This window comes from Hyperolius riggenbachi, chromosome 7, assembly GCF_040937935.1.
Source record: "Hyperolius riggenbachi isolate aHypRig1 chromosome 7, aHypRig1.pri, whole genome shotgun sequence".
Taxonomy (NCBI): domain Eukaryota; kingdom Metazoa; phylum Chordata; class Amphibia; order Anura; family Hyperoliidae; genus Hyperolius; species Hyperolius riggenbachi.
The window spans coordinates 292,776,321-292,803,766 of NC_090652.1; the positions used below are offsets into that span (position 1 = coordinate 292,776,321).

At 47.6% G+C, this 27,446-nt stretch overlaps 1 protein-coding gene across 3 annotated transcripts in view; it reads right to left on the bottom strand.

Annotated features, from left to right (window-relative positions):
• The window catches only part of OBSL1 (obscurin like cytoskeletal adaptor 1), a 144,070-nt gene that overhangs the window by 76,321 nt on the left and 40,303 nt on the right, over window positions 1-27,446 (bottom strand). For all 3 annotated transcript variants that reach the window (XM_068245951.1, XM_068245950.1, XM_068245952.1), the window contains exons 7-12: window positions 18,185-18,457; window positions 14,784-15,056; window positions 13,235-13,507; window positions 10,502-10,774; window positions 8,900-9,172; window positions 7,808-8,080 (exon numbers count right to left, since the gene is read on the bottom strand). In XM_068245951.1, the coding sequence (XP_068102052.1) occupies window positions 7,808-8,080; window positions 8,900-9,172; window positions 10,502-10,774; window positions 13,235-13,507; window positions 14,784-15,056; window positions 18,185-18,457 (1,638 nt within the window). The remainder of the gene's footprint in view (window positions 1-7,807; window positions 8,081-8,899; window positions 9,173-10,501; window positions 10,775-13,234; window positions 13,508-14,783; window positions 15,057-18,184; window positions 18,458-27,446) is intronic.

Below are 27,446 nucleotides of genomic sequence, written 5' to 3' on the forward strand. Positions count from 1 at the left end.
AAAAAAAAAAAATCTTCTATGAACTCACCATACATCTAACGGAATACCTTGGGGTGTCTTCTTTCTAAAATGGGGTAATTTGTGGGGTTCCTATACTGTCCTGGCATTTTAGGGGCCCTAAACCGTGAGGAGTAGTCTTGAAACGAAATTTCTCAAAATGACCTGTGAAATCCTAAAGGTACTCATTGGACTTTGGGCCCCTTAGCGCAGTTAGGGTGCAAAAAAGTGCCACACATGTGGTATCGCCGTACTCAGGAGAAGTAGTATAATGTGTTTTGGGGTGTATTTTTCCACATACCCATGCTGAGTGGGAGAAATATCTCTATAAATAGACAATTGTGTGTAAAAAAAATAAAAAAATTGTCATTTACGGAGATATTTCTCCCACCCAGCATGTGTATGTGTAAAAATACACCCCAAAACACATTATACTACTTTTCCTGAGTACGGCAATACCACATGTGTGGCACTTTTTTGCGGCCTAACTGCGCTAAGGGGCCCAAAGTCCAATGAGCATCTTTAGGCTTTACAGGGGTGCTTACAATTAGGCACCCCCCAAATGCCAGGACAGTAAACACACCCCACAAATGACCCCATTCTGGAAAGTAGACACTTCAAGGTATTCAGAGAGGAGCATAGTGAGTCCGTGGCAGATTTCATTTTTTTTTGTCGCAAGTTAGAAGAAATGGAAACTTTTTTTTTTTTTTTTTTTTTGTCACAAACTGTCATTTTCCGCTAACTTGTGACAAAAAATAAAATCTTCTATGAACTCACCATGCCTCTCACTGAATACTTTGGGATGTCTTCTTTCCAAAATGGGGTCATTTGGGGGGTATTTGTACTATCCTGGAATTTTAGCCCCTCATGAAACATGACAGGTGCGCAGAAAAGTCAGAGATGCTTGAAAATGGGAAAATTCACTTTTGGCACCATAGTTTGTAAACGCTATAACTTTTACCCAATCCAATAAATATACACTGAATGTTTTTTTTTTTATCAAAGACATGTAGCAGAATAACTTTCGCGCTCAAATGTATAGGAAATTTTACTTTATTTGAAAAATGTCAGCACAGAAAGTTAAAAAAGTCATTTTTTTGACAAAATTCATGTCTTTTTTGATGAATATAATAAAAAGTAAAACTCGCAGCAGCAATCAAATAGCATCAAAAGAAAGCTGTATTAGTGACAAGAAAAGGAGGTAAAATTCATTTAGGTGGTAGGTTGTATGACCGAGCAATAAACCGTGAAAGCTGCAGTGGTCTGAATGGAGAAAAAGGCTCTGGTCCTTAAGGGGCGAAAAGACTGTGGTCCCGAAGTGGTTAAGCTAAATTCTCACCACCCGATTGAGGAAGGTGGATTCAGCAATGTTCCACAATCCATCTTCCGGCTGGAGGGCGGGTACATGTGACGTCACACGCACGGGTGCTCGGATAGTACTTTTTAAAATCCGAATTGATCCAGATCCAAATACCCAGATATCCGGATCGGATCGGATGTCCGAATCCGAACGTTCAGATATCCGCGTTCATGCGGATATCCAAACGTATTATCCGGGCCATCCGGTCAGATTCAGATATCCGGATAGAAAAAACTTTTTTAAGGGTAAATGAGGTATGTAGCATCATTATATTTTAAAGGGGAACACTAATTGATGATGTGGGGACTTAAAATCCACCCCCCCCCCCCCGAAAAAAAAAATGGCTGTCAACATTAGGACTAGGTTCCAGACAGCGGTCGTGCAGCCCACATTGTGTCCAAAGTCCAACCGCACATCTGGGGCATGACAGTTTTCAGCCAAGACAACTCCAAAAAATTACGCAGCAATTGTGTTTTGGGTTAATATAGGTGGTATCAGTGGCCTGTGGCACCCTGGCCTGGCGGTGGGAGCTGCACAGGCAGCAGGAGCAGGGCAATGCAGCAGCAGCAGGTGTAACGAGTGCCAGGAGCATGCCGGAAGTGGCATGTGGCAATTGGCACTTAGCACGTCTCACGTGGCACTGCCAAGTGTCACGTGGCACGGTATGTTTGTACCGTTCGATTATGCCGCCCGCTCGTCCCCGCACGCGCTTGGATCGATTCCAGCTCGTCCCCGCGGGCCCTTGTTCTTCCTTATCTTTTCCCATTGTCCCGCGCGCGGAATCGATCCGGCGGGTGATCGGACATGTCGGAACTTATCAATCGAGCCATCTAATGGCTCGATTGACCGTCTATTCCCAGCATAATGCCTGGCCAGCATGCAGCAGCTGGCCTGGTCTGTGCACAGCACACACACAGACACATAGCAGCTGCATGCAGCACACACTCTGACTGTCACACAGATGACATCAAGCTAATAAATGATTTAACAATAGTGTAGTGATAGGGAAGGGGTTAACCACTGAACAGCTTATCACTGTGTACAGCCCTTGGCCCAGCAGCACTGGAGCACTCACTCTAACTGTCACACTATGAGACATCAATCAAGCTAATGAACAATTTAACAATAGAGTAATGATAGTAGTGAAGAGGTTAATCACTGAACAGCTAGTTTAAATGTGTACAGCCCTTGCTGCTAGGCCACCAGCACTGGAGCATGTCTCTCAGTGAGCATTCAGCAAGCAAGGACGATCTGTCTGATCATGGCAGCCCTCCTTATTATACAAAAGGGGCTGGACAATGTTCCTTTCTGTGATTGGGTGACAGGGCTTAGGCTGGTGCAGGGCTTAGGCTGGGAGGCCTCTGATTGGCTCAATGAGGTCAGGTGGGGCTGGCCAGGGTTCCCCTCTGTGATTGGTTGCTAGGGCTTCTGCTGGGAGCCCTCTGATTGGCTCCAGGATGTCATCACCTTAGTTACAGTATTTCGAATCCAGATTTTTGCGGATATCCGGGTTATGCGGCCAAATATCCGCAGATAGCTATCCGGATTTGGGCCCAATGATCTGGAATCCGAATCCAGTCAGATAGCATAAAAATGTTCGGATATCCGGGTTACCCGGCTATCCGGAATCCGGATGAGCATCCCTGGTCACACGGTGGGCACGAACAAGAAGTCAACGATTGCGATACTTTGCGCAGAGTTGTCAGGGATCAGATCCACCGTGGTGGTCGTTAACCCCAGGTGTCGTTAAACATCGTTCGTGTGATAGTTCAGAAACAGCCTTATCAGTCCGCCGACAGCGTGTACACACGCACTACTGTCGGCTGAACGTCCGCCCAGCGGGAGGGTCCGGCGGACCCATCGTTGCCGCTGGTAGGGCATGTGTGCACCTTTAGGGCCAGAGACTGCTGGTACACAAGTAGTTAAGTAACCCATACCTGGCTTGCAGCATCACTGATGGTTATCCACAGTGGAGATACCTGGAGATGTCGTAGTGAACCAGGACTGAAATCCTGGCTAGAGTTTCAATTTGACTAGAGCCCCCCTTCATCTTGGGAAATTCAAACAATCCCAATATTTTTTTTTACCTTTACACCGGTGCCGGGTTGTCAACCCAACCAGCCTGGTATGTGACCAGTTCTTGGCCTCTGACGCACGGTCTCCATCTTATGTTATGTTATCCCACCAATGACCAATTGCTCTCCTCTTTTGTTTCGGGGTTTACAATGCTCCTTGTCCTGTGCTCTTTGCTGTGTCGTTCCTCCACCATTATCCTTAGAACTCATAAACCGGTGATTGATGCACTAGCCGGGTCTGTGAAAGACGGCAAGAACTGCTTCTAACTACATGAATTACAGCAGCTTACTGAGCTTAGGGACAGACAGGCACTAATAATGTCAGGCCAAGACATAAATCTGCCCACCTGTCAGCTCTGCTGCGGTAATTAGTGGTCACTGGCCGGCACGCCGCTGGTGGAAATGTACAGAAATGGAATATTTACATCACAGGCCTCCTATGTGCTATAAGGCAACCAGTAATCAACTGCAGATCTCCTGAAATGTATGTTAATGATTGACTCCATAAACCTTCCCATTCACTTTGCCACTGTGTTTAAATGGCATGCACTGTAATTTTACAGTTTCATATGTGTTAAAACATTTTGCCTTAAATAGCGTAAGCCACCCTCAAACACCAACTCATGGAGGCGAGGCATAGACTCCTCTACATCTCTGAAGGTGTCCTGTGGTCTGTGCCAGGCGTATGTCTAAAAAGGGCGCACGGAAATTTGGGCACCCAGTAATCCCGATAGTAGAATATAGGTAAATGCACCAATATTTTCCCATTAAAGTGTAAAAACGATAGCAGAATATCGGCATTAAATACCAATATTTTACTATAGCTAAATCTAAGCCTATTCTCACGCTGATCCCTCCCACTCCAGATGCCTAAACTTAAAGGGAACCTAAACTGAGAGGGATGTGGATGTTTCCTTTTAAACAATACCAGTTGCCTGGCAGCCCTGCTGATCTCTCATGCATTAGTAGTGGCTGAATCACACACCTGAAACAAGCATGAAGCTAATCCAGTCTGACTGCAGTCAGAGCACCTGATCTCCATGCTTGTTCAGGGGTTGTGGCTAAGAGTATTAGAGACACAGGATCAACAGGAGAGTCAGGCAACTGGTAATATTTTAAAAGGAAAAATCCATATCCTTCTCAGTTTAGGTTCCCTTTAACTAACCCCCCCGCCTTCACGCCTAACCTTAATCAACCCAACCCCCCTTACCAATGCTTAACTTTAACAATCACCACCCTCCCCCCAGCCCACACACACACACCTCACATTTACCCTTCCTACCCCATAGTACAAGGTGAACAGAGGCGCCAAAAGAGTAAAAATAGATAAAACTTTTAAAACATGGGGAGGCAGTGGTGGACTTAGCTCCTCCAAGTAGACACAAAAACATATTAAAATTTATTGATACACTTCAAGGTTCTTTGCAACACGTTTCACAAGTATGACCCTGCTTCATCAGGCAATGGGGTAGGAGTATATGGCAAATGCAGGTCTCAGTTTGGGCCAAGCACCTCTGACACAGAGGCCGGTGATGGGGTTTTACCGTTGCATGCCTCAACAATAGTCATATATCGACACCTCACCTGCTTATGATGTCATAGGGAAGGGCAGCAGGGTGCCATCAATCGAATGAGAGTGGAGATTCAGGGATGCGTAGATGAGGAGGGTAGTGTGTGTGCAAGGAAGGCTGGCGGGAGAGAGGAGAGGAGGCAGGCTACAGGTGGCCGAAACGGTTTGTCCAAACTCCGCCCCCTAGACTTTGATTCAGGTGGCTTCATGATAGGAGGTGGTAGAATAAATTAGTGGTTGGCCAATCAGAAATGAATGGCTTAATGCTGGACAGGGCATGCAGGCTGGTGCTGAGCTAGTCGGCACTAGTCCCACTGTTTGTTTTCTCAATTTTGTAGGGTGTAACATCAATGTAAAAGCCCAGCAAATTCTTCCACTTTTATCTCCATGGCAGAAGCACTTTCATAGCGTGCGGAAGTCTTTGTTCTACAATTCCTACATTATAAAACATAAGAGGAACCCCCGAGGAGGTGAAAACGAGACGATCGGGATGTCGGGACGCCGCCATCACATGCTGCTCAGCATGCGTTTGAAGATCTTACACTGATCGCTCTCTCTCTCTGTGCCTATAATCTGATGTACAGCTTTACAGTGTATTCCAGCTTCTTATGTTTTTATATCATGGGAATTTTATAGTAAAAGCTTTTATGCTTTGTGATTTTTATGTTTTGTTTTTCATTAGTGTTTGAACTGCAGTGATGAAGATACAAGTGAGAGGCTTTCCGTCACTGATAGATTGGGATCGACTGTTTAAAGGGAAGCAGGAAATATGGGCGGCTGCGGCTAATGGACAATTTCGGGTGCTGCCATTGGAGCTAATGCAAATATCGGCTATTGGGCTGGGCAACAGAAGCAGAAATTTGGGCTCCTGATAAATAGCGATAAATAAAAAAAATTTAATTTTTGAAAATTTTCATTTTGAAATGTATCATTAAATTCGAAGGGGGGTTTTAGGGTTAGGCGTCAAGAAGGGGGGTATTAGGGTTAGGCATCGGGATGGGAGTCTTAGGGTTAGGCATCAGGAAGGGGGTTTTATGGTTAGGCCTCAGGAAGGGGGTTTTATGGTTAGGCCTCAGGAAGGGGGTTTTATGGTTAGGCCTCAGGAAGGGGGTTTTATGGTAAGGCCTCAGGAAGGGGGTTTTATGGTAAGGCCTCAGGAAGGGGGTTTTATGGTTAGGCCTCAGGAAGGGTGTTAGGCCTCAGGAACTGGGTTTAGGGTTAGGCGTCAGGAAGGGGGGGGGGTTGGGGTTAGGCATCAGAGGGGGGAGGGTTCTGTGTGAGAGTAGGGTTGCTGTAGCTGTAGTAAAACATCTGTAACTTTTACCAATGTTCTACTATCGCCATTACCACTGTAAATATTTTTTCTTTTTTATTTGGCGCCCAATTCACAATGGTATTTATCATTTAGACTTCAATCGGCTTCACCCAGTGCCCATTTTTCCTCACGCCTCTATTTCATGCACGTGTTTTGAAAGAAAACTCTACTTTGGTTATAGTACAGCCATAATCATAATACAGCACTGCTTACGTCAGGGAGAGCATTTGCTTGAATCAAACGCAAATGGGGGAACGTGTCATTTGGGCACCGGCTTATGCCAGTGGCGGAATTGCCTAGTGTTTTTTCCCCAAAATTATGCTCCAGCAATCAATGGGACCGCATTATGGCCTATGGTGGCGCTCAAATCATCAGGGCAGCTATGGGCCAAAATTAGCCATCTCGGCCACTAGGTTCTGGAGGGTTCTTTTGTTGTTATTCTGCCTCTTACAGCTACAGTAAACCACCATAACAATCAGAGATAGATTAACCCTTTGGGGACCAGCTGCCTAACCTCCCTTAAGGGCCAGGCCATTTTACATGCAGGGGGCGCATTTGGGGGGGTGGGGGTCAGGCACCCGGATCCCCACTGTAGATGGCTGGGCATGGTGTTCCCTGTGTGCCCAGTGTTCCCCCTATTTTCCAGAAGCCTTTACTCACCTCCCAGGCTCCAGCGATGAGCAGCTGTAGCCCCCTCCACTCTGGCCGGCATCCTCACTCACACTGCCGTTAAGTCCTGGGTCACGGCTTGATGATGTCATCAAACCGGGACCCGACACTTACTTCAGAACGGGCGGGGATGCCAGAGCGGAGGGGAGCGATGATCGCCAGGGGAACGTCAGGAAGGTGAGTGGATCCTCTTCTTCCCCCCCCCTACCGCCGCAGCTCTGTAAGTGATCACTATGATCCGCAGGCGATCATAGAGATCACGTGATTAGGAGCCAATTGCAATGGCTCCTGATCCCTGAAGGGAGATGTCAGCTGTCATATGACAACTTAATCTCCCCTCTCGTGTGCGCACGATCGCGTCCGGAGTGAAAATTGCCGGTGGCGTAAGTGTTGCGCCTCATCAGGCTTAGACAGCCACAAGTGCGGTGTATGATTTACCTACAGCAGTCCCCAAAAGGTTGAGATGTAACGGGGCCCTAGGCAAGGTAATAGATTTGAGGCCCCGTTGTGGTCCTTTTGGAAAGCTGAAGTGTAGAGAGGTCAAATAAGGTGGCAGGTGGGCCCTTTGGCACCCACTAGGCCCCAAGCACCTGGCTAGTGGCTAGGTTGCCTGGTGGATGATCCTGCTCTGATAATTATAGAGCAGGCGGTAAAATACTTCTTTCCCTCACTGTATGGCATGCAGAGACCTCTGTGCAGAGAGCCCAGTTCAGTGTTTGGGGTTCTCACAGGCAACGAGCCACACTTGGGGTCACCGAGTCATGTGATCTGTGTGACATGAAGTGGGCTGGCCAGAAAAGCGTCACATGGAGACGTTTTACCTGTCACTGTCACATTGTAGAAGATGGAATCGTCCCCAGCATCGCAGACGAACTCCCCGGAGTCACACGGCTGGGCGGAGTGGATGACGAGTCTGCGGTGTCTCCCGTCACAGTCCATCCTGATCCTCTGGCTTTCTTCTACTCTCTCGCCATCCTTGTACCAGCGCACTGCGACATTCTCCCGGGACAACTCGCAGCTCAGCACCAGCTCCTCCCCGCTCAGGCACCGCTCGTCCGTGTCATCGTCTGCATTCAGGATCTTCACCGGGGGCTCTGCAGAAGGATAATCCACTTTACTACCAAAATATATACAGTGAGGAACATAAGTATTTGAACACCCTGCGATTTTTGCAAGTTCGCCCATTTAAAAATCATAGTCATAGAGGGGTCTGAAAATCACATTGTAGGTGCGTTCCCACTGTGAGAGAAAGCATTTAAAAAGTAAATTCAGGGAATCACATTGGATGATTTTTAAAGGGACTCCGAGCTCTACTTAAAAAGTAAAATAGTACTTACCCGGGGCTTTCTTTAGTCCAGCGCTGGTCGGGAGGTCCCACGACGGCGTCCTGGCTCCTCTCCTAGGCCCCGCTCCGGAATGGCTGGACGGCGGCAGCCCGGCGACACTCGGCCGAGTGTCGGGCTCCTTCTTCCTGGTATGACGCGGCTGATGTCACCACGTCGGCCGCCTCGCGTCATCACGGTGGCCGGCGTGGAAGTACGGCGCATGCTCTGTATATATTCTTTAAAAAAATCATACAATGGGATTTCCTGAATTTTTTGAATGCCGTCTCTCACAGTGGGAACGCACCTACAATGCGGATTTCAGATCCATCCATGATTTCCTAAGTGGGAGAACTTGCAAAATCGCAGGGTGTTCAAATACTAATGTTCCTCTCTGTATAAGGGCAAAATTGTTCGCTGAGCTATAAATCAAATAATGCAGCTGATTTGTGATGAATCAGCTGCACTTCATTCACAGAATACACATTTTCAACGTGTCAAATGGACAAGCTGTTCTGCTAGATGGCTTAATACGTAAGTACCCTGCAAAAAAATGACAATGATACTGATGTCGGTTATATTCACACTGACCTGTGACTGTCACGTTGTAGCAAATGGAATCGTCACCAGTGTCACAGGTAAATTCCCCAGAATCCTCTAGTCTGGCACATGTGATGATCAGCCTGCGAGTTCTGCCGTCTGACTCCAGCCTGATGGTGGCGCTCTCTTCCACCTCCACCCCCTCCCGATGCCAGCGCACCTGGCCATTCTCCCGGGACAACTCGCAGCTCAGCACTATGGGCTCCCCGCTCAGGTGTCTGTGGTCTGTGTCATCAGACACGTTTATAATCTTCACAGGGGGATCTGGGGAGGGAAGAGGAGTCACTGACACTTACAGCTTCTTCACAAATAATGGTGTAATGCAACTTTACTTTTACTGAGAAATAAGTCATCCATATTGCGCATAGCTTGTGTTAAAGGATACCCGAAGTGACGTGTGACATAATGAGATAGACATGTGTATGTACAGTGCCTAGCACACTAATAACTATGCTGTGTTCCTTTTTTCTTTCTCTGCCTGGAAGAGTCAAATATCAGGTATGTAAGTGACTGACTCAGTCCTGACTCAGACAGGAAGTGACTACAGTGTGACCCTCGCTGATAAGAAATTCCAACTATAAAACACTTTCCTAGCAGAAAATGGCTTCTGAGAGCAGGAAAGAGATAAAAAGGTTCACTAGTTCAGAGATTTTATCTCTGGCATACTTCAATGAATGCGACATTGAGCAAAAACAATTTAAACAGTTAAAACTTCAAAAAAAAAAACTTCAGGTGGACGCATGGCTTCTAGATACGTAGTTGCAGCGTCACTAGTGACGCCTGCACTGGGTCTCTTTTCCGCATAGCCATGCATTCCACCATTCGTATAGAGGAAGTAGATTTCCAGGCCAATCAGCGAGGGAGGAAGGGCGCGCTTAGCACAGCGGACCGGAAGCGTGTCTCTTTCCAGACACACATTTAACTCCGCTGCTGTTCCAAACACACTGTGCACTACACGCCTCAGATGAAGCTCGGCATTTAGCCCTGTGAAACGGTCATAGGGCCGTGCACCGATTGGCGCCCACACCTGCAACCTCCACACACCCAGGTATAGCCTCCCTTGAACACTTTTTGTGACCACCAATTTTTGTGATGACACTATCTGATGCCATGCCAGCCTCCAACTGCATGTAATGCTATTGCTTTTTCATCATGTCCCATGATCTTGTTCCTCTTTTTGCTATTAATAAACTATAGTGCCAGACAGTTCACACCTCCTTGATGTTTTTGCTAATTCTCCTTTATCTGGAAGTATTGAGTCATTGTAATTTGAGCTGTCCTCTCTGTCTGATGTGTGCCTTTCAGACAGGCTATATGTAAACACAGGACTTTAACCCTTTCTGTGCTCCCAGCGAACCAGGAAGTAACAACGCTGCAGCATCTCTGAAGGAGCTCTATAAGCTGTAACAAGGAAATGTTTTCCTGTAAAGGTTATTATGCTGTTGCTTATCTTTGAGAGCAGAGTGGAAGACCTGGGTTTCGATCCACTTTATAGCCAGACCTTCCCTTTGCATGTGATAGATGTGATTGATAATAAACAGGAAAAATGAGTATTTTGGTTCCCGGGCTACATTCATTGACAATCACACTGACCTGTCACTGTCACATTGAAAAAGGCGGAGTCATCAACAGCATCGCATGTATATTCCCCGGAGTGCGATGTCTGGGCTGATGGAATGATGAGTTTGCGATGACAGCCGTCCGCCTCCAGTATGATGTCATCGCTGTCGTGTAACTCCTCCTCATCCTTACGCCAGCGCACCAGGGCGTTCTCCCGGGACACCTCACATCTCAGCTCCACCTGATCTCCACTCGAAAACGAGAGTCCTGCGTCATTGTTCAGGTTTATGATCTTAACTGGGGGGTCTGTGGGAAGACAGAAGGAAAAGGAATATTAAATATGTACAGATAGATTTCGATTTGCCAATATTACTGCCTCTATATAATATGAGGGCCAACAGATTTTGAATACTAACAGATTGTGTAGGTAACTTCTCTTACTACATCGAAGTGGTAAAATCGGACAATGATCCCCCAATCAAAATTGGATGTGTGTAGCAGGCTTTACCTTACGTAAGACTGTTCACAGCAATTTACAGTTATGTCCCTTTAGACGTTTTGACTCACAAAACGTATCTACCAAATTATTTCACCATTTGCTCCTCTTGACGATGTAGACATCACTCGTGAGACAAACAGATAAGGGTCCCCTATTCAAGAAACTTTTCTGCAGAGATTTCTCTCTGGGGATACATTTTCCGTTTATCTACAAAACACATTTTTAAGCCACCAGCAAGCCAGATATACTCAGGATAATTTTGACAGTACTTTTTCGACCACTTTTTGGTACTTTTTCAATTGCAGAGTTCAGAAAAGTTATTATGAACTGAAGATAAAAAATGATCTCCTAGGAAGGGCCGGATTTAGGCCAAGGCCACCAAGGCCATGGCCTAGGGCACCACAGGAGCATGGGCACCGAAAGAAGCAGGCTAATTTGGTGCAGCATTTGCAAGCTTGCAAGCGCTGCAATGCAGGGAGATCAGGCGATCAACACAACACAAACGTGCCTGATCTGTGCACGTTTGTGTTGTGGCGGGCAGCATTGGAAACAGAGGGGAAGAGGAAGCTTCAGCAGTGGAGACAAGCAGAGAAGTGAGTGACACTGATGGCTGCTGCAGTGTGGAGGCGAGCTGTACTGAAAGAGGGGAAATGGGAAAGGGAGGGATTAAGGGAGTCATCAGGCTACCTATATAGGAGGGGGGGGGGGTTCATCTGGCTACCTATACTGGAGGGAACTGGATAGGGGTCATCTCGCTACCTATACTGAACGGAGGGCGGCTGGTGACAGTGGGCTTGGGCGGTAAAGAGTACAAATCCGGCCCTGCTCCTAGGGGAAAAAGTGAATTGAATAAGAGCCAAGGGGCTTGATTCACTAAAAGGTGATAACTGTTTGCACAGCAGTTATCACGCAATTCCCGCGCGCGGCACTTTGCGCGCGTAAACCATTACTCTGCGTGGTAAGCGGAGCTTTGTGCGCGATCAGCCGCTTGCTTCGCACAGCTGATCGAGTGCAAAAGCTCTGCGTATCACACGGAGTCATGTTTTACGCACGCAAAGTGCCGCGCGCGGGAATCGCGTGATAACTGCTGTGCAAACAGTTATCACCCTTTAGTGAATCAAGCCCAAGGTGTGAGCTTGGAGAAAAAGGAAGAGACTAGGCAAAGAGGCAGAGCGCCTCTCCTGGTTGGGACCAGGGCCGGTTCAAAACCCAATGGGACCCCGGGGCAAAGTAAACCTGGAGGTCCCCCAGCAAACTCAGACCCCAGGGCCCCCAAGCCAGGTGCCACCCATTTCCCGATCTCCCCAATAAACTCTGACATGCTCCACGGGGCCCCTTCACTATAACAGCATTGGTATCTCACCTGTCCCAGCGGTGGTGCGTTGTTCCCCTCTCCCGCTGTATGCATTTTGTGATCCACCGCACGATGCGTAAAGACGTGCTGGTGACAAGAGGCAGGCAGCGAGATTTGAAGATGGGGAGCAAGAAACAACCGTAACTGCGTGCCCAGGACAGGTGAGATAGCAATGCTGGTACCGGGGTCGGGGGATCACGCTGGGGTTAAAGGGAACCAGAGACGAAGCACCCTCATGTATTTTACCTTATAAATCAGTGGGAACATGACAGTAAACACCTAATTTGCTATTTGTTTCATTGTTCTCTGTGTAATCTGACTGTTATCACCTCTGTTAAGAATCCCGGACTGAGCTTTGCTACGGAATGATTATAGCTGAGTCTGTCTTCTCTGGTGTCTTTTTAAGCCCAAGCCTGCCTCCTTGTGGCTCTGCTATAATGACTCAGCTATAATCATTCCCTGCAAAGCCAGACTGAATGCTCAGTCTGGGATTCTTATCACAGCTGATAACAGGCACTTTTATCAGTGAGGATGAAACTGAGAGAAGGGTAGGTGTTTTCTCTAAAGTCCCCATTGATATGGGGATATATTACCAGAGCTGTACAAGCTTATACTGCTCTCAACACACAAAGTAAACATCATTTTTACACAAAGGAAATGTCTTGAATGGATCTTCTTTGTACCTGACATTAGGTACAGTTTTGGGAGTTCTATCCCACCTCAAGACTATGATCCACAACAAATGTTCGCTTTGGGGGCTAGAGATAGGATAGCCAATGCGATGCAGATAATTATGGTTGCGCAAAAGCTTGCTTGCAGGGCACTTGGAATTGGGCCAATCAAATCAACAGCCTGATAATTTTGATTGGTCCAGTTCCCCTCAGTACACAGAATTAAATCACTAGTAACTGACCTTTAACCGACACGTTGTAGAAAACGGAGTCGTCACCAGTGTCACAGACATACTCTCCGGAATCCTGCGCTTGTGCAGACAGGAGGATCAGTCTGCGGTGACATCCCTCCACCTCTATTCTGATGTCATCACTCTCCTCCAGCTCCTCCCCATCCTTGTACCAGAGCACGGCGGCGTTCTCACGGGACACCTCGCAGCTCAGAGCCACGCGCTCCCCGCTCACACACCTGGGCTCTGTGTCGTCACACGTGTTCACGATTTTTACTGGAGCATCTGGGGGGACAGAAGACATCCGGAGGTAATCAGCAGAACGGGGTCCACTTTTGAGGGATGCATTTCTGGCGTACATTTTGTATTAGCAATAACACTTTTTGGTGCAGGGGTTTGCCGAATATGAGAATTTCAGTAACTCAATATTCCCAACATTCTTGTTTTGTTTTGTTGTTTTGTTTCTCCAATTATTCCCAACAGTAACCTTTTAACCTCCACCAACCCTATTATCCCTCACACTAACCCTCCTTTCAATATGCCTTATTTTACCCTATAACCGGTAAAATTTACAATATCCAAAATGCATAACAGTAACCGATACACCTAACACTAACGTTACTGATACACTAGTGGAATGTTCCTGCCGCTAGGCCAAATGCTATCCTAAATGCTATCCCCCGCTTGCCAAATCTTCCTACACCGTTTTCCGGACATGCATCTTAAAAGACAAATGTAGTGAGAGGTATATGGAGGCTGCCAATGTTGCCATATTTATCTCCTTTTAAGCTATACTAGTTGCATGGCAGCCCTGCTGATCCTCTGCCTCTAATACTTTTAGCCGTAAACCCTGAACAAGCATGCAGCAGATCAGGTATTTCTGACATTATTGTCATATCTGACAATATTAGCTGCACGCTTGTTTCTGGTGTGATTCAGCCAAATAGATCAGCTGGACTGCCAGGCAACTGGTATTGTTTAAAAGGAAATAAATCTGGCAGCTTCCATATAAATCTTGTTTAAGGTTCCCTTTAACTAAATATCCTTGCCAATAACCCGGCACCAAAAAAACCTGCTCGGCGGCAGTACCCGATCTCGCGGCATCACTGGCAACAGCTACCAATAATCCAGTGCCAATGAACCCCCCCCCCCCCCCGGCACTGGAGAACTGCTTCAGTGTTTCCATTGTGTACCTGATCAGAATGGCTTTACCGCATAAGCGTACTTATGCTTAGTCTAGGCAGGATAAATAACATAAATAAAACTTATGATATTAAAAGGATCTTAAACATCTGTAATTCATTGCAGAATTTACTAGGGTGGTATTAGACTTTCTGTAATTACATTAAAAAGCATGATTGATAGGAGCTGAGTATCTAAAAATACGTGGGTGGTTTCTTATGAGCCAGAGCTCAGTAACTCCCCCTAAAGAGACAGCATTAAAACTCCGCCCCATTCCCGGCTTGAGGCACATGCAGTGGCTGGCAGTTGACTGCACACACATTTTCCTAAATGGCATTACTTGAATTAAAAAATGTGAAGCTTATCTGGTCTCACTCACCTGTGACTGAGACGTGATAGAAGACGGAGTCATCTCCTGTGTCACACATATACTCCCCAGAGTCACCCTGCGTTGCTGTAGTAATGATCAGTCTGCGATGTTTCCCATCCACCTCCAGCCTTATAGTCTCGTTCTCTGTTACCTCCCCTCCATTCTTGTACCAGCGGACCTCGGCCTCCTCCCTGGACAACTCACAGCTCAGCACAACGCTCTCCCCGCTCACAGACTTGTGCTCAACGTCATCACCCGTGTTCACGATCTTCACAGGAGGCTCTGCAATGATGGCAGAATATGAAGAAGATGGATTATGTCCAGTGGTGTAGCTAGGATTTTGAGCACCCAGGGACAAAGATCCCACAGGAGCCCTGCAGTGCGAGAAAAAAAGGGTGTGAACATGTATGAGAATGTGGGCGTGGTCATGGAGGCCCCCATGTAGGTAGCCAGGGAGCCCATCCTGTAGTTAGCCAGAGAGCCCTTATTTAAGTAGACAGGGAGCACCCCCCCCCAATTACGTGGCTAGAGAGCCCCCATTTAAGTAGCCAGAGAGCCCCATGTCTTCAGTTAGCCAGAGAGTTCCCCCCCTTTAGGTAGTCAGAGAGCACCACTCCTTCAGGTGGCCAGAGACCTTTCCTCTTCAGGTAGCCAGAGAATTCCCCCCTTTAGGTACCCAGAAAGTCCCACTTTACCAAGATAGCGGGCAAGGAGGGCACACACCCATCTTGAGCTGGAGGGCGGTGGTGTGATAGCAATCGGAGCAGATGGGGCTGGGGGAAGCCCCAGGTATGTATAAATCTTTTTATTTACAGGAGCTCTGGTACACTTTAACTCACCTGTCCACTAGCACGGCTCCTCTATTGTCTTCTCTCCATTGTTGCTGGGCACCTTTTCCCCCCCCCGAGACCTGATGCCACGTGACTGACCTCGCACATGCCGTCAGGTCACGTGGTACAGGCGCCCGCCGCTGATTTAGAGAAGACCCAGGACTCTGGAGGAGGCGGGTTAATGGACAGGTGAGCTAAGCACTTCTTTCACACTCACTACGGACCCCAGAGGTGGGGTACACATTACACATGGGGGGAGAGAATGGCCAGGAGTCTAATAGTCCTCAAAGTGGAATGGTGCTACTGGCGCACCCAATCATTCTTTGAATCAGAAGGTCGATTGGATCCCAATATCGAGTGGTGCATTGGCACTTTAAAGGGAACCTTAACTGAGAGGGATATGGATGTTTCCTTTTAAACAATACCAGTTGCCTGGCAGTCCTGCTGGTCTCTATGGCTACAGTAGTGGCTGAATCACACACCTGAAACAAGCATGCAGCTGTCCAGTCTGACTTCAGTCAGAGCACCTGATCTGCATGCTTGTTGAGGGGCTGTGGCTAAAAGTATTAGACACACAGGATCAGCAGGAGAGTCGGGCAACTGGTATTATTTTAAAAGGAAAAATCCATATCCTTCTCAGTTTAGGTTCCCTTTAAGATTTCATTCATACTTGGATGATTTGCAGGCACTTTCTACAGATTTTGGAATTGCCGGCGATCGCTCGCACTTTGAAAAGCGCTAGGGTAATAAAAGTATATGGCAGTGATCTCACTTCAGCAGTCGCTGGGGATTCGCGATTTGCGGAAAAGGAAAACGTGGTGCGTGCAGCATCTTTTCGGGATTTTAGCAAATGAAATGTTAATAAGCCATGAATTGCAATCACTTTAAAAAAATCATAGAAATGTCCAGTACACAAAGTGATCCCCGTCGCAAACGCTGGCGATTTGCTAGCGTTTTGCGATCCCCAGTGTGAACGGGGCCTTACATGGTCGGAGAATTGTGAGATAGTACAAAAAAGTTAATTCCTCTTTTGACCTGGCATACCTTTAGCCGGGCTTCTGATTATTACATCTAAACAAACATCCGCCAACAGGACGAAAATACAGGTGAAACGCAAAAAATAAGAATATTGTGCAAAATTACATTCATTTCAGTAATTCTACTTAAAAGGTGAAACTAATGTATGAAATAGGAACCCTTTACAGGTGTTTTGGATGAATCAGCTGATTAGAGGCTGACAATTTCAGCCTAGAGTATTGAACCTTTTCACAATAATGCTCTGAGATTTTGATTCTGGGGTTCTCATAAACTGTAAACCATAATCACCAAAATTATATTACAAACAAAGGCTTGAAATATATTGCTTTTCATGTACAACAGATGTCTCCCGTGATTCTTCACGGCTGAGTATACAATTAATCCTTTGTTGTACCTGTAAGCTAACTACACCTCCAGAACCTCTGGAATGCAATGATCTGTCAGTTTGTTAATTGTACAGATCCAGAATAATCCAACATGCATACAGACTGTTTTGGATTGGTTGATCCTCATCAGTGCATGACATGGATTAATGTGGCTCTATGGGGTAGGACTTGAAACACCCAGACCTGACGATTGTGGGCAGATTCGACAAAGAGACACATTTATCTCTAATCGAATCTGATAAGAGATACATTTGTCTCTTGTCAAAACGGTCCATATACTACAGGCCGATTCCCGTCTGATTTCAGCATGAAATCTTCAGGGAATCGTCAGATCAGAGCCCGCCGCGTCTGCCCCCCCCCCCCCCCCCCCCTGAGGCCCCCCAATGTACAAATGTGGTTCACCCTCCCCAAGTGTGTACATTTATACATTACCTGTCCTGTAGCAGCCTCCGCGCAGTGACCGTCCTTTTTGCCGGGTAACAGCCGCATACATGTGTAAATGTATAGCGTCTGCCGTCAGGGGCTATGCACCGCTAGCGTGTATGAGTGTATGCGGAACCTGGCGACACCGCGTGGAGGGTGACACCAGACAGGTAAGGTATAAATGCACACACGAGGGGGGCACATTTATATATTGCATCGGCAGTTTCGTTTTGTCACTCATTTCAAAATCGGCCGCCGTAAAACCAACCAACTTCGGCCCGACATCTTGCAACATGCGCGATTGACGATGCGACCAATTTCCGTCCTGTAGCTTTGCATGTAAGGAGTCTATTTCATATATTAGTTTCAGCTTTTAAGTTGAATGACTGAAATAAATGGACTTTTGCACCATATTCTAATTTTTCGAGTTTCACCTGTTTAGGAGTTTTGTTTTGCAGTGATAATCACCATTTTGTCTGGCCTAGAGGAAGCCTATTAGCCTCAGGAAATTTGTTGACCGATTAGTTGGCCGCTGGTCGCATTTTATTCTTATCTACGACCCTCTCGAGTTCTCTCCTTTCTCGCCTTCCCCTCAGCACTTAATCTATTGCCGTTTTGTGTCACCCTCTATTTATATCCCTAGTGGAGAGCAAGACTGCGAGCCAACTGGACATGGCCCAATCCATTGTGGCCGGAAGAGAGAGGTGTCGGTGTGCTGGGCTAGGTCACTGACCTGTCACCGTCACATTGTAGAACACAGAGTCGTCCCCAGTGTCGCAGACATATTCTCCAGAATCCTCTGGTTGGGCACATGCAATAACCAGCCTGCGATGTTTGCCGTCTGACTCCAAGCGGACGTTGCTGCTCTCTTCCACTTCCTCCCCATCCCGGTACCAGCGGACCTGCGCATTCTCCCGGGACAGCTCACAGCTTAGGGCGATGGGGTCCCCGCTCACATGTCTGTGCTCTGTATCATCACTGGTGTTGATGATCTTCACTGGGAGGTCTGAAAACATAGTGTAGATAATTTGTGGTGTTAAAATTTCAGTTTACTGCAGCTAAGTTCAAAATATTGGGTATCCCAACCCCAAAGAAGATAAACAAATAGAAAAAGTATCAGACTGCGCTAAAAAGTTTTTCTTTATTTATATACTATATAAAAATATCCTCTTAGGTAGCACTAGATGGCAGTGAGATTATATTGCACAAAATAGAAAAGTTCCTGATTAGTGCAAAAATACAAGTAAAAATTTAATTTTAAAAAGTTATTTACTTCATAAAATTCAAAAAAATTCAAAACAATTAATTGCTGGTTAATGCCATCCAAAATGGATCTGATTGTGTATAGGAATCCACAGGCGGGGGGCGGAGCCAGCACCGGGGAAAATGATCGGAGCCGCCAGGATTCAGCTCATTTCAGAACCCGAAGTGGCCAGCCACAACGCGAAGTGGCCAAACTTCGGGTTCTGGTCGTAACATATACATGGATCAGCAGTTAGTGTAAGTAGTGTACTGCTTTACACTGATAGAGCAAACTCACTATGTAACGCACCGCAAACAGCTGTTTGTGTAGTGATGGCCATGCTGGACTGGTGCGCACCATGGCGAGAGTGCAGGCAATGGCGGTTTTCATGCCCATATGGTTGGGCTGAGGTAGCTCAATGACAGAACAACTGTCCACAATGAAGCAACAACCTTATTATCTTGGGTCAGGTGTGCCCCCCAACACACTCATATAGCCGGCGGTCATTGCTTTATTGTGATAGGCAAACCCCTTCACCGCGGCAAGGTAATGATCACGAAGGGGAATTGGCACATATACATGCCTTTTGTTTTGTTGTTGCACCTGCAGTGCAGCCAGAAAAATTAGGCAGGCATGTACAAGCACCAGAAAAATTATTATTGTTTGTGTTAGTGGCTGTTGCTAGCAGCGGCCTTAAAAATTCAGGAATCCACCTGGAGTCCTGGACCCTGTTGGTGGTGGCGGAGAAGGCAGTCAAGTGGCCTGCAGGCGAGATGCTGTGTGGGCACTGACTTAGTCTTGGGGCAGGCAGCAGCGGCCGGCAGGCAGAAATGCTGTGTGGGGAGCGACTTAGTCTTGAGGCAGGCAGCCAGTCACACGGCATGCAGGCAGAGATGCTGTGTGTGGGGACTGACTTAGTCTTCGGGGCGGGCAGTAGCCCTTCGGAATCCATGCCTCATTTATTTTGAAAAAGGTGAGGTACTGGACACTTTTTTGACCTGACTGCTGGTGGTATAATACAAAGTGCAGTCACACAGAGGCAGTAAAAGGTATGCACTGAATGGTTAGGGAGGAACACAAATAGGGTGACGGACTCATGGCAATTGCTGGGAAATAGCTGCATTAAATGTATACAGGTATCTGTGTTCTGGCTGTGTCTTTCTCTGTTGTTACAGGTGCTTGGCTGTGAGGAGATACATCTCAGCTTCCAGAACAATCTGTTGCGGAGGATGCTGCTGGACACTCACCAATCGAGAGATGGACTGAGGGCAAGGGTGGTGATTGGCTCTGGTCTGGGTGCTAGGGTCCCCAGGTGACCCAATGAGGGTTCAGCTTTGGACGGTATAAAGGCTGAGGTAACCTGGGTTTCTGGGTCAGTTGGCTGGGAACAGGCAAGCTTCTCCCACCCTCCCTCCCTATTTTCAAACAAAGATTGTCGCGGTACCAACTTATTGGGGGAGGGGGGGGGGGGGTTAGTGCTTCCCACTCAGAGGGGCGGGCAGTTGGTGTGTTGCTATGAGCAACGGTGATATTGCCTGGGTCTACTGACCAGACAATAATTCCTGGTGATACAAAAAATAACAAAGGAAAATAAAATAAAGGTTTCAGTTTGGTTTCAACTGATGTTATAGTTTAAAGAGAACCTGTACTGAGTAAAAGTATTTAAAATAAACACATGAGGTAACTTCAAATGAGCATTACATAGTCACCTTGCCATCAGTTCCTCTCAGAAGCTCACCATTTTCTTCTGACAATAATCCCTTCCAGTTCTGACAACATTTTGTCAGATCTGAAATATATCAGTTGCTGTCAGAAAAATATCAGTTGCTGTCAGTTATAGCTGAGAGGAAAACTGATGTACCAGGTAATGTCCATGTTTCCCTATGGCTCAAGTGGGTGATGTTACAGTTTAACTGTGTGCTGACCAGAAAGCTGTTATGGGTAATGGCCATTTTCAAAATGGAGGACGGAAAATTCCCTTGATCACAGTGATCAAACAGGACGCGGGAAAGAAGAAAGACACTGAGGAGTAGACTACATGGAAGGTAAGTATGACTTAGGTATGCTTATTTTGACTTTTAATTTTCAGTTCAGGTTTTCTTTAAAGTTTAAAATGTATTTTGGTTAACCACCCTGGCGTTCTGATTAAATCGCCAGGGTGGCTGCGGGAGGGTTTTTTTTTTAAAGTAAAAAAAAACTATTTCATGCAGCCAACTGAAAGTTGGCTGCATGAAAGCCCACTAGAGGGCGCTCCGGAGGCGATCTTCCGATCGCCTCCGGCGGCAAGGAATAACACGGAAGGCCGCAATGAGCGGCCCTCCGTGTTTCGCTTCCCTCGTCGCCATGGCGACGAGCGGAGTGACGTCATGGACGTCAGCCGACGTCCTGACGTCAGCCGCCTCCGATCCAGCCCTTAGCGCTGGCCGGAACTGTTTGTTCCGGCTACGCTGGGCTCGGGCGGCTGGGGGGACCCTCTTTCGCCGCTGCACGCGGCGGATCGCTGCGCTGCAGCGGCGATCAGGCAGCACACGCGGCTGGCAAAGTGCCGGCTGCGTGTGCTGCTTTTTATTTGGTGGAAATCGGCCCAGCAGGGCCTGAGCGGCAGCCTCTGGCGGTGTTGGACGAGCTGAGCTCGTCCAGACCGCTCAGCAGGTTAAACCCCCAATAAAGAAGGGCCACAGCCTTTAAACGCCTTCATGTGTGTGGTCTTCTTTTACTTAGGTGTATTGTGTATTATCATAAAGTATAAGTATTGAAGGTATGTTCCCATGCAATTGCCATGTGCTGGACCTGGCACAGTACAGCAATTAGCAAGGGCCAGCTGCGACAGACAGGGCTGTATATGCAGTGTCAGTGGCACACACACAAAAAAAATCACAAGAACATTAGCTCTCAAAAGAGCAGTTTTTGGAGTGCTTTTCATCAACAAATATCAGCAAGGAACAAACTAACAGACCTCCTAACTATCGCTTTCCCTATCTCTCCAATGTCTCTCCCTTCTCTCACTCACTAATACAGCAGCACACAGAGGCAGGGCCGGATTACCGACCAGGCAACAGAAGCAGTCGCTTGGGGCCCCATTCAGAGTCAAAGGGGCCCCATCAGCACATAATCCAGCCCTCACCATCCTGTCAAAGGACGCCGCCCGTTGCTGACTGTCTTCAGAGCCGGGCTCTCCTCCTGGGTCCCTCTCCTGCTACTGTGCGCTCTGCCGCTCCTCCCTTCCTTCCCACAGAGAACCACAGCTGCAGTGGGCAAGAATGATAGCAGCAGATGACAAACACCCACTCACCTATCCGTGATACAAGCAATAGAGGTCCCATCATCCGAAACCCATCTGTCTCCTCTACGGTGCCGCCGCTTGCTCTGAATTTCCTGATTCTCAGATCAGACAGGAAGTAGGAAGTAGTAATAGTAGTAGTAACAGAGCAGCGGCACTCTAGTGGAGACAGATGGGCTTCGGATGACGAGACCTCTAATGCTTGGATTGCAATAGGTGAATGCGAGTCATCTGGTGCTGTAATTTTCCACCACAGCGGCTGCCCTTCTCTGCAGGACTACCATTTTCACGGGGGTGGAGGCTGCATGGTGGATGTGGCTGTCTAGTTTGGGAGGAAATTGGTTGTACGGTGGTGGTGGTGGGGGGTATGTAATTCTGTCTGGGGGGCGGCTTCCGGGTTGGCGGTGTCCAGAGCTTTCTGTTATTGCCAGGCTGGAGATGCAGGGGAAAGTGCTTCTGCTGTGATATCTGGCACCCTCTTTACAGGGGTGCCCCGAATGACAACGTCCCGGCCATTCATCTCTCCCTCTGCATGTTGGCGCTGCTATTCCGTGCATTGTGCACCCGCAGAGGAAAGTGGGCTGTTTCCTATAGCAACCAGTAGAGCGGCTGCCCCGGTGTGTCCGGCATGTTACTGTGCCCACAGCAGCTGCATCTTCCCATTCTAATATGGGAGGGTGGGGGCCCAAATCAGTTACTTTGCTTAGGGCCCCATTTAGCCTTAATCTGGCTCTGCACAGAATGATAACATTGCTGACGCTGCTGCCTTTTATAAGCGGGAGGGGGGCTCCAGGTGGGAGTGCAGCCTGATTGGCAGCCATGTGTCTGCTGACTGTGATACTGTGATGTAGAGGGTCAAAGTTTAGCCCAATGATGTAGTATAGGGGGCGGGTCAAACTCGATAAGTGTTCGCGGTTCACCGCGAACTCGTGCAAACAAGTTCTCCGCGAACCGTTCGGGCCATCTCTATTTACAACAAATCTTCACTTTCTGTAAACGGTAGACAAATATCAAAGTCCTTTTAAAATGTTTATGTTTTAAGTACTTTTACGAGTTCCATTCCATGGATATACAGCGATCGCTGTAGTGTTTTTACCTTGATCTTTCCTCTGAACCTCTCCATACGCTTCACCGAGAACTCACAAGTGTTCACACCGGAAGGTCGAGATGCACACACAGCTTTTCATTGTAGACAATGACAGTATGGAAAGTCATTATCTGCTGAAAACAGCTTGAGATGTGCAAAAAAAACTATATGTGGCATTGCCTTTGGCGGGGGGCGATGTGGGGATGGCGTGTTGGAGACTGCAGAAGTTGTTCTGAGTTCAGGTACAGTGTAATGAATTTCTTCACTTTTCTCAAGAAAGTAAAACTTCTTATCTCTACAACCTCTATATATTTCAAATATTTTAACAAACTGCATTACCTGAAAGTACCCATCATGATTACTGTGTTGGTTTTTTTTGTGTGAATTGACCTATGAACATCTCCATATACTTTATAGGGAAAGCTGCCTTGCATGGCTGTCAGCTAGTAATGAGATGAGAGTGATTACCTCTAAGCTGTGTACGCAGAGCCAGCATCCCCATGGATATACGGGTGCGTCAGCGGACCTGATGTGATGGGAAGAGATCTGACAGGTAATCTCGTCCAAGGATATTGTTCTACCCCTAATCCCTCCCACTCTATTGTGTGCGACTTAGTCGTCCCTCCACCCCATCATAGCAACAGAATGTGTCGCTAGCCCGCATGCTAGAAATGACTGTACAGAACTTGGCCCCAAATGTCTCCTGTGGGATCGAGCCCCTATGTCAGTAGGTGACTGATTAAGATATAACGGGGCCCTAGGCAAGGTAATAGATTTGGGGCCCCCTTGTGGTCTTTTCAGTAAGATGAAGTAAAGAGAGGTCAGAGAAGATAGCTGGTGGGCCCCTTGACACCCATAGGCCCCAAGCACCTGTCTAGGTTGCCTGGTGGATGATCCTGCTCTGGGTGACAGTCACACATGTGAACAAGGCTTCAGGATCCCTCAGCTCTGTCGAATGAACGTGTTATGGAATTAATCCCAGCAAAGCTGTAGACTTGTAAATGAGCAATAAGTTTTCACTCCTGCTTTACTCCCGCAGGCGCAGTTAGCTCCCGGTGACATCAGCGGGAGAGAGGACGCGGCCGCGCAGGCGCAGTTAGCTCCGGGTGACGTCAGCGGGAGAGAGGATGCGGCCGCGCAGGCACAGTTAGCTCCCGGTGAGGTCAGCGGAAGAGAGGACGCGGTCGCACAGGCGCAGTTAGCTCCCGGTGACACCAGTGGGAGAGAGAACGCGGCCGCGCAGGTGCAGTTAGCTCCTGGTTACATCAATGGGAAAGAGGGCGCGGCCGTGCAGGCGCAGTTAGCTCCCGGTGACGTCACTGGGAGAGAGGACGCGGCCGTGCAGGCGCAGTTAGCTCCCGGTGACATCAATGGGAGAGAGGACGCGGCCGTGCAGGCGCAGTTAGCTCCCGGTGACATCAATGGGAGAGAGGACGCGGCCGCGCAGGCGCAGTTAGCTCCCGGTGACGTCAGCGGGAGAGAGGACGCGGCTGTGCAGGCGCAGTTAGCTCCCAGTGACGTCAGCGGGAGAGAGGACAAGGCCACGCAGGCACAGTTAGCTCCCGGTGACATCAATGGGAGAGAGGACGCGGCCGCGCAGGCGCAGTTAGCTCCCGGTGACGTCAGCGGGAGAGAGGACAAGGCCGCGCAGGCGCAGTTAGCTCCCAGTGACGTCAGCGGGAGAGAGGACAAGGCCACGCAGGCACAGTTAGCTCCCGGTGACATCAATGGGAGAGAGGACGCGGCCGCGCAGGCGCAGTTAGCTCCCGGTGATGTCAGCCGGAGAGAGGACGTGGTCACGCAGGCGCAGTTAGCTCCCGGTGACGTCAGCGGGAGAGAGGACAAGGCCACGCAGGCACAGTTAGCTCCCGGTGACATCAATGGGAGAGAGGACACGGCCGCGCAGGCGCAGTTAGCTCCCGGTGACGTCACTGGGAGATAGGACGCAGCCGCGCAGGCGCAGTCAACTCCCGGTGACGTCAGTGGGAGAGAGGACGCGGCCGCGCAGGCGCAGTTATCTCCCGGTGACGTCAGCGGGAGAGAGGACGCGGCTGCGCAGGCGCAGTGGGCTTCCGGCTTTAAAGTGGCAAATTCCGCAAGTTAACCGGCGGCGGGGACCGGAGCATCGGTGAGTGGCTGCGCGGGCACAGGACGTCTGTGGGTAACTTCAACTCTTTTTCCCCCTACAGTAGTCCTTTAAAGAAAAGCATTTCTTTGTTACAGTTGATAGAAATCCTGCAATAAATCTGCAGTGTGTCTACTTCCTGCTTTCATGGAAGCAGACATATTGTTAACATCCTGTGTTTACAAATAAGCTGCTCTGCCGTGGCAGAAGAAATTACTAAGCTGACACAGCTGAGAGATCAAATTATAGTGGTGATTAGTCACAGATGAGGGGGAATTGAACAGGTTAACGTCCCTAAATACATACAGGGTGCATTGCTCTCGGTTTTCCTTCTGCCCTGTGCAAGAGTTCAGGTCCACTTTTAAGTTTAAAGTTTTAGTAAAACCTAATACTGTACTTTACGTAATGCGCCCTCTAGTGGTGTAACATAGGATTTTTTCCAACATGTCCAATCTTAATTTTGATAGATTTTCCGATCGATTTTCCAATCGATTTCTGTGCACTTTTATGTAAATTGAAATTAACATCGGACATGTTGGAAAAGGGTAGGTATCGTATGTCCCTAGCATAAAACTGGCCATTGCTGTGATACTTGAGTCTGCTAATGGCAGCACGGTGGCGTAGTGGTTAGCTCTCTCGCCTTGCAGCGCTGGGTCCCTGGTTCGAATCCCAGCCAAGGACACTATCTGCAAAGAGTTTGTATGTTCTCTCCGTGTCTGCGTGGGTTTCCTCCGGGCACTCCGGTTTCCTCCCACATTCCAAAAACATACGGATAAGTTAATTGGCACCCCCTAAATTGGCCCTAGACTACAGTACTTACACTACATAATATGGCAATGGTAGGGAATAGATTGTGAGCTCCTTTGAGGGACAGTTAGTGACAAGATATATATACACTGTACAGCGCTGCGTAATATGTCGGCGCTATATAAATACTAAATAATAATAATAATAATAATAATAATAATGGCAGGCTGACATCTTCAACACTGATCTGCATTCCATAGACACCTTCACAACAACCATCACTTAAAGAGGAACTGTAATAAAAATAAAAAATTAATTTTAAAATTGTTTTTACAATATTCATTTATAAATTATATATTAATCTTTCCTCTCCCTAATTTACTTTCTGAAATGTGTCAGTGGTGGTAAAATCTTTAGTCCTGTCAGGTGTAGCTCTGCGGAATGTTTGTTACTGAGAATTCTATGCACAGAGGGAGATGCTACTTGCTTGCCAGTTGGAAAAAGCGGTTATTTCCCACAATTGCAAAATGCATTTTGCCGTTTTTAGTGCAATTCCTATTGCTGTTTTAGTGGAGTTCCTATTCAGGCAGCGATGACATGTGGCGGCAGTGACAGACCTAGAGCCTGTTTTTAAACGGGCTTAGGTCACCTAGTAGTATAAATAAAACTCCAAGTGTTGACTGGATTTTTTTTTTTCATGGGGGATGCCTATAAATATACTTTCCATAGCTTGCTGCCGACAAGCGTTCCACTATCTATCTTCTGGGCGGCGGGTCCACGCGACTTCACACGACCGCACAACAACAGGTGTGAATAGGAAGTCAAGCGATCGCGGTACTTTGCGCAGAGTCGTCGGAGATTGTAAAGATCCGATCATTCAGAACGGTCGTTATTGCCGAGCGTCGCTAAACGTGGTTTGCGTGATTGCGTGCCTGTACCCACGTCACAAGATCACTGAAACGATCACTCGACGCTAAAAAAAAAAATCGTAGGTTGTTGGTAAAATCATTGCGAAAATCACATGGTGAGTAAGGGCCTTTAGCATGTGAACAGGTGGAAGTCTGCCTAGAATCCTCCATGAGAGATATCTGACATCATCTCCACTCTCTCGTCTGCATGATAGAAGTACGAGGAGAATGTGTTCAGCATCTGCTGGTGTTTCCATAGAAACAGGATGCTTATGTAACCCAGTGAGAACAGAAATCCAGCACAGCTGATTGAGTTTTGGGCAGACACTCTTTATTATTTGACTGTTGTTCTGATGATTATTTGTGGTTAAAGAGGCACTGCGATGACATACAGGAAACACTTACTATATCTATACAGTATATTGCTGTATATTGGTACAGTAGAGTACCAGTTATCCAGAACTGACCAGCAGTCTCAACCAACCAGCACTAATGGCCAGCAGAACTCAGAGTGGTGAAGGCCAACTTCTTAGGCTGTTTGTGGGCTCTGCTGTGCTTAAAGAGGAACTCCAGTGAACATTTTACTGTTGGCAGGTGATGTAGCT